General features: G+C 44.0%; 1 protein-coding gene across 9 annotated transcripts in view; it reads left to right on the top strand.

Moving 5' to 3' along the window:
* Positions 1-12,859, top strand: part of NFIB (nuclear factor I B) — a 413,017-nt gene that overhangs the window by 191,823 nt on the left and 208,335 nt on the right. For 5 of the 9 annotated variants that reach the window (XM_069476502.1, XM_069476498.1, XM_069476501.1 and 2 more), the window contains exon 1: positions 8,020-8,461. The exons of 3 other annotated variants lie outside the window; for them this stretch is intronic. In XM_069476502.1, the coding sequence (XP_069332603.1) occupies positions 8,432-8,461 (30 nt within the window). In that variant the 5' untranslated portion in view covers positions 8,020-8,431. Of the gene's footprint in view, positions 1-7,707; positions 8,462-12,859 lie in introns of those variants that run through there. One more of the 9 variants, XM_069476504.1, reaches the window with a different exon arrangement.

Genomic DNA, 12,859 nt, shown 5'->3' with positions numbered 1-12,859 from the left:
TTAAAAAAATATAAGACTACTCCCGGATTTTTTTTTTTTTAACTAAACACAAAAAGCGACACTAAAACAACCCTTGAGAAAATCCACAAATTTGTACCCGAGACACGTGAAGTCAGCGACCCAGGGTTCTGTTACAGACTCAAGATCTCTTTTATTTAATGCAATACAGTGCGATGGTATGTGACTTTGAAATGATGGGTTTTATTTGCTTGTCTTATTCGTTCCTTGCACCCTCTCCTACCCCAGGCACAATTTTCTTTCCTGTTTGTGGATTGCAAAGTGACTGTTTTACCCCTTTCATAAATGTCATTTCTGCTTTACAGGTTGAGCTATGGTGCTGGATTTCCAGAACTAATGGAAATATGTATTTTTGTTTTTTTAGCTTTGGTAACTTTAGTACATGTGACATATTTTTATGGCGGGAATCAGTGAATAACATTGTGAGTCCAAACAGTGCATAATCTAATTTTCCCTGCTTCAACTCCCTAATTTCTCCTCCTGTCCCCTCAATGTTGGAAAAAAATCACTGTGCAAATGATATTTACCTGGTAGCCCATTTTGTCTTCTTGAAGTATTCTTTTTTTCATGTTAAGATCAAATTTGTTGCATATTCTCATTTAAAATACATTTTTTTAAGTGAGAGAAGTACTATTTAGCTATGATTTATGTGTTGGAGTTTTAAAAATCGGTATTCATTTTGAAGTTTAGTTCCTCTTTCCCCACCCCCTTGTCCCTGAAGTTGCCCATGGAATTGTTAGCCCTCCTCCTGCCTCCCCCCACCAATTTTTTTTAAAAAAGATTATGATTGACTTCCTCCCACTCCTGTTAATACTTTTCCCCCCACCCTGTTAATTTTGCTCTAGGATTTTTTTCTCTCTGCCTAAGTCTGTGTGTGTGTTTGTGTGTGTGTCTGTCTGTCTGTCTCCCATTTCCCTTGTCCTCTCTTCACCAGTATGTCTGGGACACATTTTAATGCACAATATCCCATCCATTAAGTTGTGATTGAATGCGAAGTGTGTGAGGACTTGGCAGCTTTCGGGTTGAAGGGGGCGGGGAAGCCAGTTTCGACTTTGACACAAGATGCCGAAGTGGCGTGATCAGAATTATTATTAGGGCTGTGAACATGGCCATCTTCTCCTCCTCGGGTTGGAAGAACTGCCATTGAACTTGAGACGGGACAGACAAGATCTCCAAGTTTTTTTTTTTTTTTCCCCCCAAGTACAGTAGCTGGCAGGGAAAAGGCACCAAAATACACAAGATTAACTCTGACTTTCTTTGAATGGGATCTTATAGCACCATCCTTGTAACTTTAATGTCCAACAGGCAGGAAAAAGTTAACTTTTGAACCTATACTTGAACAGACATTTAAATCAGCCTAAAATGGAATAAGTCCAGAAAGTCACACATGCATGCTTATGTGGTTAGAAAAGAATGCACGTGTAAATAAGCAGGGTGCATGTGTGTATGTGACTAAGGAGTTTAAGATTTAATCAAAATCAGCATTAGTGTGACTTTGGAGTGTATATATTCTAGGGGGAAAAGAATTGTGAGGTGAAGAAGCTGACCTTTAAGCATCCTAAGTAAAAACTGCAAAGAGTTGTGAAACACAAAACGTTGTGGTTTCCAGTTTTACATTTGAGGTTTGATGTTTTCATTTAATGGTATGAGAGATGGAGAAAGCTCCAGCGCTGAAAAGTCCCTATTAAATCATATGTGGGCAAAGGTCAAGCACTCCAACTCACTGATACAATATACTGCAAATTCCTGCCTAAGTGAGGGAAGCACAGGAAAAGTGCTTGGGCAATAAAAGTATTAGAAGGGTAATTATCGTTGGTGGTTGGGACTGCATTCTTGTGCACTGGGAAAAGGTTTTTACTGGCCCTGATGAATTTTAAAGCCAAGAATTGTTGAAAGCTATTTTAATAGGAAATTGATTAGCTGAGTATCTCATACAATAAATGGTGACAGTTTCATTGTTTGATGTCCAAAATAAATTCCTTTTATTCTTTAGCAGACATAGGCATCCATTTAATTTTAATACGGTCAGACTGAGCAGCAGCATAATTTTGAGCAAATGTGATGTCACGAACATCTGTAACTTTGTTTTTGGAGTTTTTGACGTTACACAATTTGACAATACTATTGCTTTGAAATTTGTTAGCTTGTACTGTTAAAATATTTCAGATACCTTCAGAGATAAAGTTTACTGAACATATATTTTGTATTGGACCAATTGCTTGTGTTTTCTTTTTGTAATTATGTAATTGTTTCATAAATTTTAATTTGAAAGTTTAAATGTACAATTCTGTTGTTATGCATTGTTCTGATCTTGAAATAGAATAGTAGTTTTCAAAGGAAGAATTAGAGAAGGGGTGCAGAAAGTTTGAGTTTCTCTTCAATGCACTTTTTATACTTTATACAGAATGTAAAGACTAGGCATTTTGGACAGAGTTTTCTATACATCTCTTTAAAACCCATCTGTTTTCATATGTCACAAAGGCATTTGTAGATGGGTAACAAAAGCCAATTTACACACAGAAGTAAAATGATAGTATAGTTTTACTTTAAAGGTCAGCTATTTTGAAAAAGAGCAATAACTACGACTCTCACATTATCAGCAGAGAATGTGTGTGAGCGTATAAAATCTTTGCAGTATTGTGAATAAAACAAGGCAATTATTACCTCGATTTTCAAGTTTAAAATAAATCATGCAAAAGTTACAGGGCAACGAGTGACTTTGTAATCTGGGGAGCAAATGTTTTCCGAAGTTGAACATCTCTGGTGAATGAGAGAAGTGAAAACTGGCTAACCTTTAATGGAGGAATCTGGCCCACTCAGTGTTCAGATTCAGAGTTGTAGCTTGTAAATGTGCCCCAAATGTAGACACAGTTAGTGGGACAGTATTTTTTTTTTTTTAAACAGTTGAGTACAGGCATTTCAGCAGCAACATTATTAACAGCATCATTTTTTCTCATTTAGTTTTGTCCTCAGGGAACACCACACAGCTCCCCGAGGAAGGGAAAAAAGTCCAAGGTTATTTATTCATTTCAGTGAAAGGCAAAGGGCTGGCAATGGGGGTGGGGAAACTAAACCCTTGTGTATACTCTAGTGGGGAAAAATTGCTACCTTAATTTTACAGTAGTAGTTTAAGGACTGAGAGCCGGGCATGATTTTGCAATTCTCATCAAGTGCAGGCAATTTCAGTACTTGTTGGTTGTTTATATATGCATTTATGAGTGGATTTTTGGTGTTCCTGCTTGGGGATATAAATTTGTGTTTTCCAGGTTACACACGTATGATTTTTGTGGCTCATTTGGAAGAAGGAAAGGTCCCTGGTCATAGTTGCAGTTTTGCAGGCCTGTTTTCTAGGGTCAGGAGGTCATCTGTCTTTTTTGTATTTAGTTTTTAAATATTGATATTGGCGATGCAGCCAGGGTGTGTGGATTTGTTGAGCCTTCTTGCAAATCACATGCAAGAGCTAAAAAAAAGTCCTCGGGTGTATTGAAAATGACAGCTTTGTTAAGCTCCAAGAAACCTTTCCTGAAACCGCCCAGGATTTGCAACCTGTCGCTGCAGTTTCTTTAGAGAGGAAATGGTTAAAAGAAAAACAAGATTAGGAGATATTTGAGATGTCAGACTTCTCTGTGGAAGTCAGTAGTGAAAGACTCAAATTGGGTAACATTGCTTATTTCCAAATATGATTGGATTTTGAAAAATCTAATCACTGGAAGCACTGGCATTCCTTTTAGAAATCAATAAACTTTCTGACAGTTAGAGAAGAAACTTTTTTCCCTATAAGGTATCAAGGAATAGGTGATCTAGGTGGGAAGTCTCTGGGAATACTGAAATACCAGATTTTCCTATTGCTGAAAGAGTCCTTCACTTCTTTTCAGCTCCTCAGCCAGGTTTTGGGGTGAATGAAAGTGGCCTGTCTTACCACTGCTTTAACCCTTTCAGTGTGGAAGGAAAAGATGAGAGTTTAGGAGAGGTAAGTACCAAAGTCTGAGAAGTGTCTGGCCCATTTTGATACTATCAGAAGCTTTTCAGAGATATTTTAAAACCACTCATAATACCATGACACAATGCTGGAAAAAAGGGAAAGTGAATAAAATGCACTTTCTCAGTTCTTCCTCTCTATTCTTCTACCTGAGATTTAAAAGATTGGCATTTCTCATACCAAAGGGGGTGGCCAAGTGTTGTGCTGAGAGAAGCCAGACTTCCCATGCACCCAAATCCACCAGTCCTTTATTAAAAAAGACTCCCTAGCATTCTTCCTGGGAAGGCCTGCGGTGACCTTGGCTTTGGCTGGACAAGAGACAGCCTCTTGGGGGATGTCAGCCATCCCCCACCATGGCTCCCAGGCCTGAGAGGACAGTCAAAGGCACATAAACTGAGTACCCCCATGAACCCTCCCTTCCAGGATGTCTCTGTTGCTAATTCTTTACTCCTTTTTAGTACTCCTGGCCTCGACATTACTCCTTTCTCATTTTCCTTTTTCTTGGAAACAAATCAAAACCCCAAACTACCAACCATTTTCAGTGGTCATCAAAGTGCACCCAGCCATAAACACCCTGCAAACGTGGGGCACCTGGAAGAGAAGTGAACCCTAAGTGATGGGCCTGGGAGGCCCCAGCCATGTTCACTTCTCCGAGGTCTTACCTGGGTCTGACGCTGCTGCTTCGCCCTGGTGCTGCTGCAGCTTTTGTGGGCTCTTCTGTGTAATGGTTGTCAACTTTTCGTTTTTCTTTTTTAAGCTTGTGAGAAACTTTTGGATGCAACCTAGTTTTTGTGGCAAAAGGAAATGGTTTCTGTTGGGAAGGGAAACCAATAAGGGGAGGAGGGGTGGCGATGTCTGGAGACACTTGCCCAGGGCTCAGCACTGGGCCTCTTTTGCCAGGGGACAACGGCTGGTTCTGGGCTCTCTGGCTGAAAGGAGAGCTCTCTGGGTGCCAGGATTTCACTGGGGGTGGTGTGGTGAGGAGGGAGGAAAGAAGGGAGGGAGGGAGAGAAGGAGAGAGATGGGCATTGGATTTTTAAAGAGACCCGAAATAATGGCTTCTGTAAGAGTCCCAGGCATTCAAAGAGGTGTGTTCAAGGATATGAGTGCATTCCTGCCAAGGGGAATGTCTTTTATGGTAAATTAACTCCAGTTAAATTGAATATTTGTTCAAAGGGAAACTCCAGTAGTTAAAGCTGGTATTATCAGTAGAGCTTCCCCGCCCCCTCCCCTCAGGATCTGGTGAGGGTGAGAAAAGGGATGCAGTGTAACGTGCAATACAAAGTGATGCTTTGGATTTTTTTTTTTTTAAATCTAAGATGAGGTTGCCTAAAATTTCTGAGAGAGAAATGAGTATTTGGATTAACCCCGACTCTCACCTCATTTCTTTCATCTTTAAAGACTGTCAACTTTATCCCAGCTTTTCAAAAAGAAGAAATGACCCGCACAAAGGAAATTAACGCTGTCAGAACGCTGACTAGAGGATTTGCTGGGCGGGGAACAGGGGAGCAGGGAGGCTGCTGCCGGAGGCGTGTGCCCGAAAGGGTTAACTCGCGGGGGTTCTCGCAATTTCCCCGACTTTACCTGTCTCCCCAGACCCACCGCCCCCAAATCCACGGCCTCCTAACTCCCCACCCCCCAGCGCCTTTCTTCTTTGGGCCCTTGGTTTACGGGGGCTGCAGCTGGTAGACTTGGCAAGCTCGCCTCATTAAGAGCGCTCTTTGAAAACGGACTGTGTTTGAGCATTTCCCTAATGAGGACAGGACGGGGTTAAAAAGTGACCATTTCATGGTTGACTTGAACCTGCCTACTTTTCTTGATGTGTCGTTGTGAAATGCTTGATGTGGATAACTCCCACTTGGGGAAGGAAAAAGTCACTGGTTCCTTCAGGTCCGCTGGGGGAGGGAGGGGGGGACGGTGGGCAGAAGCCGGAGAGTAAAGATTGAGAGGAGAAAGTTGAGGGAAAAAAAAATCAAAAAGCAGCAAGAACACAGGGGAGTCTGCGGCCAGCCTCGAGACACACTGCCACCACCGTCGGAAGCGGGGGCGGCCTCGCCCTGGGGACCAGCCAGCGGTGGCCCGGTCAAGGCCCCAGCCGCCCCGGCAGCCCCCTGCTAGGGAGACGCGGAGCCCCAGGCACTCACTTTTCCTCTCTCCATTGTCTGGGCAGACTTTGCTTCCACCTCTTCCCCACCCACCCCGAGCAGAAAACCGGATTTGGGGGGCGGGGTGTGCGTGTGTGTATGTGTAGAAAGGGTGCAAGGCAAACCGCCTCCCTCAAACTCCCGGGAATCAAGTTCATTCACTCGGGGACTGCCCCTCGCAGCCAGGGTGGGGGCGGGGCGCGTCGCGGGAGTGCTGCGGCGGGCGCGGGCGGCGAGTGGCTCCCGGCCGGCCGCCTCTGGAGGGCCTAACGGCACACGCACCCCGCGCGCGCGCCCGCCCGCCCCGCAGCCCCGGGCGCGCCGCGGCCCCGCCTTGCCTGCACCCCGGCGGGGAGGGAGCCGCTTTCGGCCGGCGTCCCGGGCCCCGGGGGGGTGGGGATTGGGAGCGAGCCAGCGGGGCTGCAGGAGGAGGAGGAGGAGGGAGCAGGAGGCGGTGGCGGCGGCTGGGCCGGGTCCTCCCGCTCCGAGGGAGGCCACGTGCACGGGGCACCCCCAGGGAGGGCGGCAAACCGCGGCGAAGCGCCTCGCGCCGCAAATGCCCAGGGCGCCGGGCCGCGGTGGGGAGGACCCGGCACCCCCTCCCTGCCCGCGAGCGCGGACTCCGAGAGGGGCAGCCGTGGGCTGGGCGCGGCGCCCCCCTTGTCCGCGCCGGCGCGCCCCAACTACTTGAGCCCAAGTTCACTCAGGCCTCCGCCTCTTCGTCCTCCCCCTCCTCCTTCAGCCGCAGGCTCGGCAGACCGCGCCCGCCCCGGGTGCGAGTGTCTGCGCCCCAGCCCCGGCCCGGGGACGGCCTGGGTGTGAGGGAATTTTCCATTCGTTCCTTTCTCGGTCCCAGACCGGTTCAGTGCTCTCCCACTCGGATGTTCATGCGGCTTAAAGAGTCGCAGCGAGCACCGAAATACCTCTTCCAGGGCGGGTTTTCGGGGGTGTGTATGTGTGTGTGGTGGTGTGGGGAGGGTGGCGGAAAGAAGAGCTATTTTGGAAAAAAAAAAAAAAAAAAGTCACGGTTCTGTCGCACCGGTAGGATACCTTTAACAAATTCAACAAATGAGAGAGACAGAGAGAGAGAGAGAGAAGAAGGAGGAGGAGGAGGAGGAAGGTGGGGGGCGGGGTGTGTGGAGAGGCTGGTGCAAAAGGAATGCGCGTTTGCAGGAGGAGGAGTAAAGCGATGATTGTGTAATTAAATAATAAAACAATCCTTAAGTCTGATTTGGAGAGAGCTCCAGCGGGGTCGAGAGGGTGGAACCGGTGAATTTTTCAACTTCCAAGTTTTGCAACGAAAGAAAGCGAGAGAGGGAGGGGAAAAAAAGAGCCCAGAGCAGAAAAGAGAGGAGTTTGGAGCTGAGCGGGAGAGCGGGATTTATCGTGTGGAATTTTTCAGGAGATCGTTTCGATCCCCCTGGGCTCTGGGCAGCGGCGGCAAGAGCAGCCTCCTCGCTCGGCCGGGTCAGACGCGGGGCGAGGCGGGCGGGCGGCCGGGCGCGGAGGAGCCGGCACGGGAGGCGGCTGCTGCAGCCGGGGACCGAGCGCCGCGAGCCTCTTCCGCCCCGGAGATCTGAGCTCGCGCCCCCTCCCTCACCCCGGCCTCTCCCTTCTCCCCCACCCCACCCCGCCCCCACCCGGCCGTCTCCCGCGCGCGCCCCGCCACCCGCGCGCACTCGCTCACGCTCCCCCTCGCGCACACACATGGTCGGCTCGCAGCAAAGTTTCGCCTGCGATCACCACTCCGGGATCCTGCCGCAGTGCTTGGGGCTGTAACCTTGAACTTTCCCAGCGCGGTGACACATTCTCCTCGCTCTCTCTCCCGCCCGCCCTCCTGCGCCCCCCTCCCCGCCTTTTTTAAAAAAGCATTTCACCACCAACCACCACCCCAATCCAACCTACACCGAACCTTCGCGCACCCCCTAGCCCCCAACAACAACAACAACTGCAAAACAGAAAACAAATCCCCAAACCCAGGCGAAAAGCAGCCAACACCAGCGGCGGCGGCAGCGGCCTCGGCAAGCACGGCCAGCGCGCTAGGACTGCAAGAGGGTTAAAAGTGTAGATTGGATTTCACCCCGGGAAATCTAGCACGCCGAGTGAACTTGAATCTTTGGCTATTTAAGGAGGACTGGGTTTGTTGTGAAGTTGCGGTGATCCAGCGCAGAGCCCCGTCCTGATTGATCGCATCGCGGGGCTCAGATGACTGTAAAATGAATAGATGAAATTCTTGCTTCTCGAAGATTTTCTTGGGCATCTCCGGGAAAGTGCGTTTTAAGGCGAAGTCATGATGTATTCTCCCATCTGTCTCACTCAGGTACATGTCTCGGTCGCTTTCTCGAGCTTTCTCTCTGGCCCGAAATGCCTTTGTTTTGTTTTGCTGCTCTCATCTTGCGGACAATTAAAGGCTTTAGTTAACCTCCGCACATCCCAGTCCCTCGGAGAAGTGGCCCGGACTTGCGGCGGGCTTTGCGGGGCGGCGTGGGAGCCAGAGCACGGCCCCTCGCCCACGGCCACCGCGCGCGCCCAGCCCCGCGCCCTGGGCACGGAGAGCGGGCGCCCGGCCAGGCAAGGCCGCTGGGGGTGGGCAGGGCCGGGGCCCACAAGTGCGAGTCCCCGCGCGGCCCCCCAATTGCCGGCTGCGGCGCGGCACCCCTGCCCAGGGTGCCCGCAGCCCCTCTCGGCAGCTCGCGTGCTGAGGCGGACCGGGGCTTTAGAGGACTTTAGGGGGACTGAGCTCTTAATAACAGCCGGCGAACTTGGGCTAGAGGACTCTAGCACGAGTCTGTGTGGGCGCCTCTGGACTCCGCTGCAGGCGGTGGGCGGGCGACAGAGCGAGTCGGAGGTTGCGGTCGGGGGACCCATTCCTTCGCATTATTTGGGGATCTGAAACCCTGGTCCATAGTAACCCGCCACACTTTGGGGTTTCCAGTGACCGCACCACAAAGGCGGTCTTTACGTTGACACAAGTTAGTTGGTCGTGGTGAATGTTAAGGAGTTTTAGGACATGTTCATTTTGTGGAGACCTGTTCGTTTGACGATATCTGGGCGTAGCTCGTAAGGCATTAAGTAATCCTGGAAAAGTAAGGTCATTTTTTTTTTCTACTTTGAAAATTGCCCTAAGACCATAGGAACAATGTTATGAAATAAAACACACTGGCTCTATACTTTTTAAAAAAGACGATCATTTTAAACCAGACGGTTAAATGGAAAAGTGGCGAGAGCGAACGGACTTACCTGGGGGCAGTTTTCATCTCTGCCCAGCGAACTAACCAATTGACAAACTAACTAAATATCTTAGCTCAGAATTGTTATTTGAAGCAGTATTTTAAACCTCTAAAGGTATGGAACAGTTTACTTCAGCTTTTAAGAGGATGTGGTCACGATTGGTAATTGATAACCATTTTCTTTGACATTGACATAAAAACTAATCATTTAAAGAAATGCCCGATACTCTACGGCATGTTAAATTTTTAAAAAAATCTAATATTACGATGATGCACTTTTCTAATGGACAAATAATTAAGATTTCAATTGTACGACAATTAGAAGCCATTGTGATTCAAAAGGACTGAGGCATTCATAAATTGTGAATGAAGATGAAAACAATGATAAGGCTTATTCAGTGATTGGATACAGTCCTGTAGCTTTTTGGCTGACACATTTTTTATTGTTTATATTTTGTTTGGCATCTGAGTATGATTAACTTAGATATGGCTATTTTCAGCAAGTAAACATGCACTTTAATTTAACAAAACTGGGAAAATGAGTTGCTGAGCTATTTGTATTTTAAAAGCCATGACTGATAATAACCAATAAATATGGTGAAACTATTTCAGGTATGAGGAATTGCCTTTAGTTGTAAAAGTTACCTTTAGTATTACCAATCAGCTGGATATATTTTTCTCTCTTTCTGGTAAACCATGTCTATTTCATGTTATTTTTTATACTGGGATCAAACAAAACAAACTGAAGTAAGCTTTTCACTTACAAAGTACTGCATCACTTATTCTCACCTGTAAAGGAGTGAATAATTGTGCATTTTCTATATTGATATTTCCAGCATCAACTTTTCAGAAACATTACCAGTGATGTATTTCATTCCATTTTTAGTCTCCTTTAAATATTTATTGAAAAGTCACTAGTTTTATCATAATCTGTGTAAGTTAAAAATAATATTGTAGCGTTGGGACATATGGAATGTTAGGAGCATATATAGCATAATCATTCAGCTATCACATTAGTGTTCACGGGTACGTACTTACCAACACTAATTCATGATGACTAACCTTCTCTACTATTTTAATAATGTAAATCTAGGCTTATGTATTAAAGCCGTTTTGGGGATTTAAGGCCTATACCAGAGAAGGAATTTTAGCTTAAGAATTTTTACTTAACTAATATCTATGTGACTTTATAGGTATTGTAGGTGTTGCACAAGTGAGGCCACATTAATAGTGTTACTTTTGTATCAAATCAGTAGTTTACTTTTGTATCACAAGAGCCTAATAGCTGTAGCAAAACATGTTTAAGGACATGTAAATACAAAACAGAGTAACATTCTTAATTTGTTGAAAACTTTAAAAAAGTATCTCAGTTGTTGCAATAAGGTACCTATGTTTTAAAAAGAAGCTAACCTTAAGGTTGATATTTAACAAAATGGTATGCTACGGTATCATTATATCAATATAAATCAGTATTTCTACATCAGTATATACCAGATGTAAAAGGAAAATTAAAAACCATCATATATGGTTTAAAATTTGTTTAAAAATAATGTAAACTCTTAATATAACTTTCAACTGGCATGATGGCATTGAATTTTTTTTTCTTCTTTTGTTATCTTTTAAGTTCTTTAGGTGCATTTTTTCTTCTTTTATTTTTATATAGCAGTGTTCCAAGAACACCTCTATATTGGTCTGATTATCCATCTTTTTCATAGAAACCATTGTTTCCATGAAGAAAAATAAATATGCCCAATGGAATTAAGACTCACATTACTTTTATATTCAAAATATATAAATATATTCAAATATATTTGTAACTTGGTTATGTACTTTGTCAGTTTAGTTCAACTAAAGGAAGTTTTAAAAGAGAAAGAATTACTGAACAGCAGTGCATTTTAATAAAAATTCTGAAAGAGCAAGGTTGCATATTAGTCTAGTATAGATCCTTTTGATTTTAAATCACTTACATATTTTGCTTTTTAAAAAAATATAATTCTCATAATTGTTTACTGTTACTATGGTATTACTGTATTGTGGTAATCCAACATTTGAATGTTTTAATCGCTGTTTTTTTTTTTTTTTTTTTTTAAAGAGGACACTTACTATGCTCCACGTTCATGTCACTCACAATCTTAAGAATATATTGCTACTCAGCATTAGAAAACAGTCTTACTTGGGAAATGACATTTAGGCATATTAATGCAGAAATGTATGTAACTTATACCAAATCTCCACTTACAATCGTTTTGGGCGGATATGTCCCCTTGTCAAATAAGCATTTCACTTAAAAGAAATTCATATAATAGTGGAGACCTAAAAGGTATTAATAAGGCAAAATTGGTAGCCTGAGAAAGTTTGCCACTTGTATTTATCAATTTTAAAAATATACGTTTAAAAATAATATTTGGCAGCATTGACAGCAAACTCAAGACAACCTTTCTGTGTTTTGTATGCATTTGCACACAAAATTTCCAAATTCAACCTTCAAATTTGCATTCTGGCTGTTTAAAATAATTTATTACAATTTTGGGAATTGTGTGATACATGATGTTTATGGTCAAATATTGAAACTCAAACAAATTTAATCAAAACTATGTTTGATGTTTTTATAAGAAAATGAAATGTCACTGAACATAGTACTTAAGGACATAAGTACTTAAGTGTTACTGCATTGCTCAATATCTGTTAAAATAATATTGCATTTTTAAAAGGATGACAAGGATAAAATGAGGCAGAGCCCATCCCACCCCTGCCCCATGTATTCTTTACATTCTCAAGTTTTTAGTTTATGAGTGCATATATGCATATTTTCAGTCATATCAATAAATCGTAGTACAAGTCAGATTATAGGAAGTGAGTTCCTCAAGCACATTTAAGTCCACATTTCCTTGAGCAGGCTTTCCTTTTGCATATATTTCTAAAGGGGATAAACAAAGTTTTTGTAGTTACAGTGAAAGCTAAAAGCATGGCATCAGAAAGTGTATGGAGATAGGGAGGTCTTATCATGGGCTGTGGTTGCTGTGAGCAGGGCTGCCTTCCCACACAAAGAACAGATTGTGGTTTAACTCTTTCCATGGCCTAGTTTAATGTGCTCGCATAGTAACTGAATTGTTCAAATCTCTGCTGGAAACTACTGATCAGTTTAATGATTTCCTCTATGGCATTTGGTTATGCCTCATGCTGTGATGTAATCATCTGCATTCTGTATTGTTATAAAATTTTGATTCGTACTTATTCTGCTGTAGGAACATTTTATAGTAATACATTAGAACACTTGATAACTACATTATTGATTGGATGGGACATGCACGTCTTCTGTATCTGAACTGCAAACTGCCAACATGTTGCGGCCTTTAGCATTAAAACTTTGAATTTCATCTTAAGATGCATTCATAGCTGTATGGAATTTTTTTGACCCCTTCTTTGTTAGAGTCATTAGTTGTACTTTCATCACCTTTACCTAATGGAATTAATCAGTCTGATCGTTA

The sequence above is a fragment of the Eulemur rufifrons genome, chromosome 7, assembly GCF_041146395.1.
Source record: "Eulemur rufifrons isolate Redbay chromosome 7, OSU_ERuf_1, whole genome shotgun sequence".
NCBI classification, from domain to species: domain Eukaryota; kingdom Metazoa; phylum Chordata; class Mammalia; order Primates; family Lemuridae; genus Eulemur; species Eulemur rufifrons.
The sequence above is the reverse complement of the archived record's forward strand: the minus strand, read 5'-3'. Positions and strand labels throughout refer to the sequence as shown.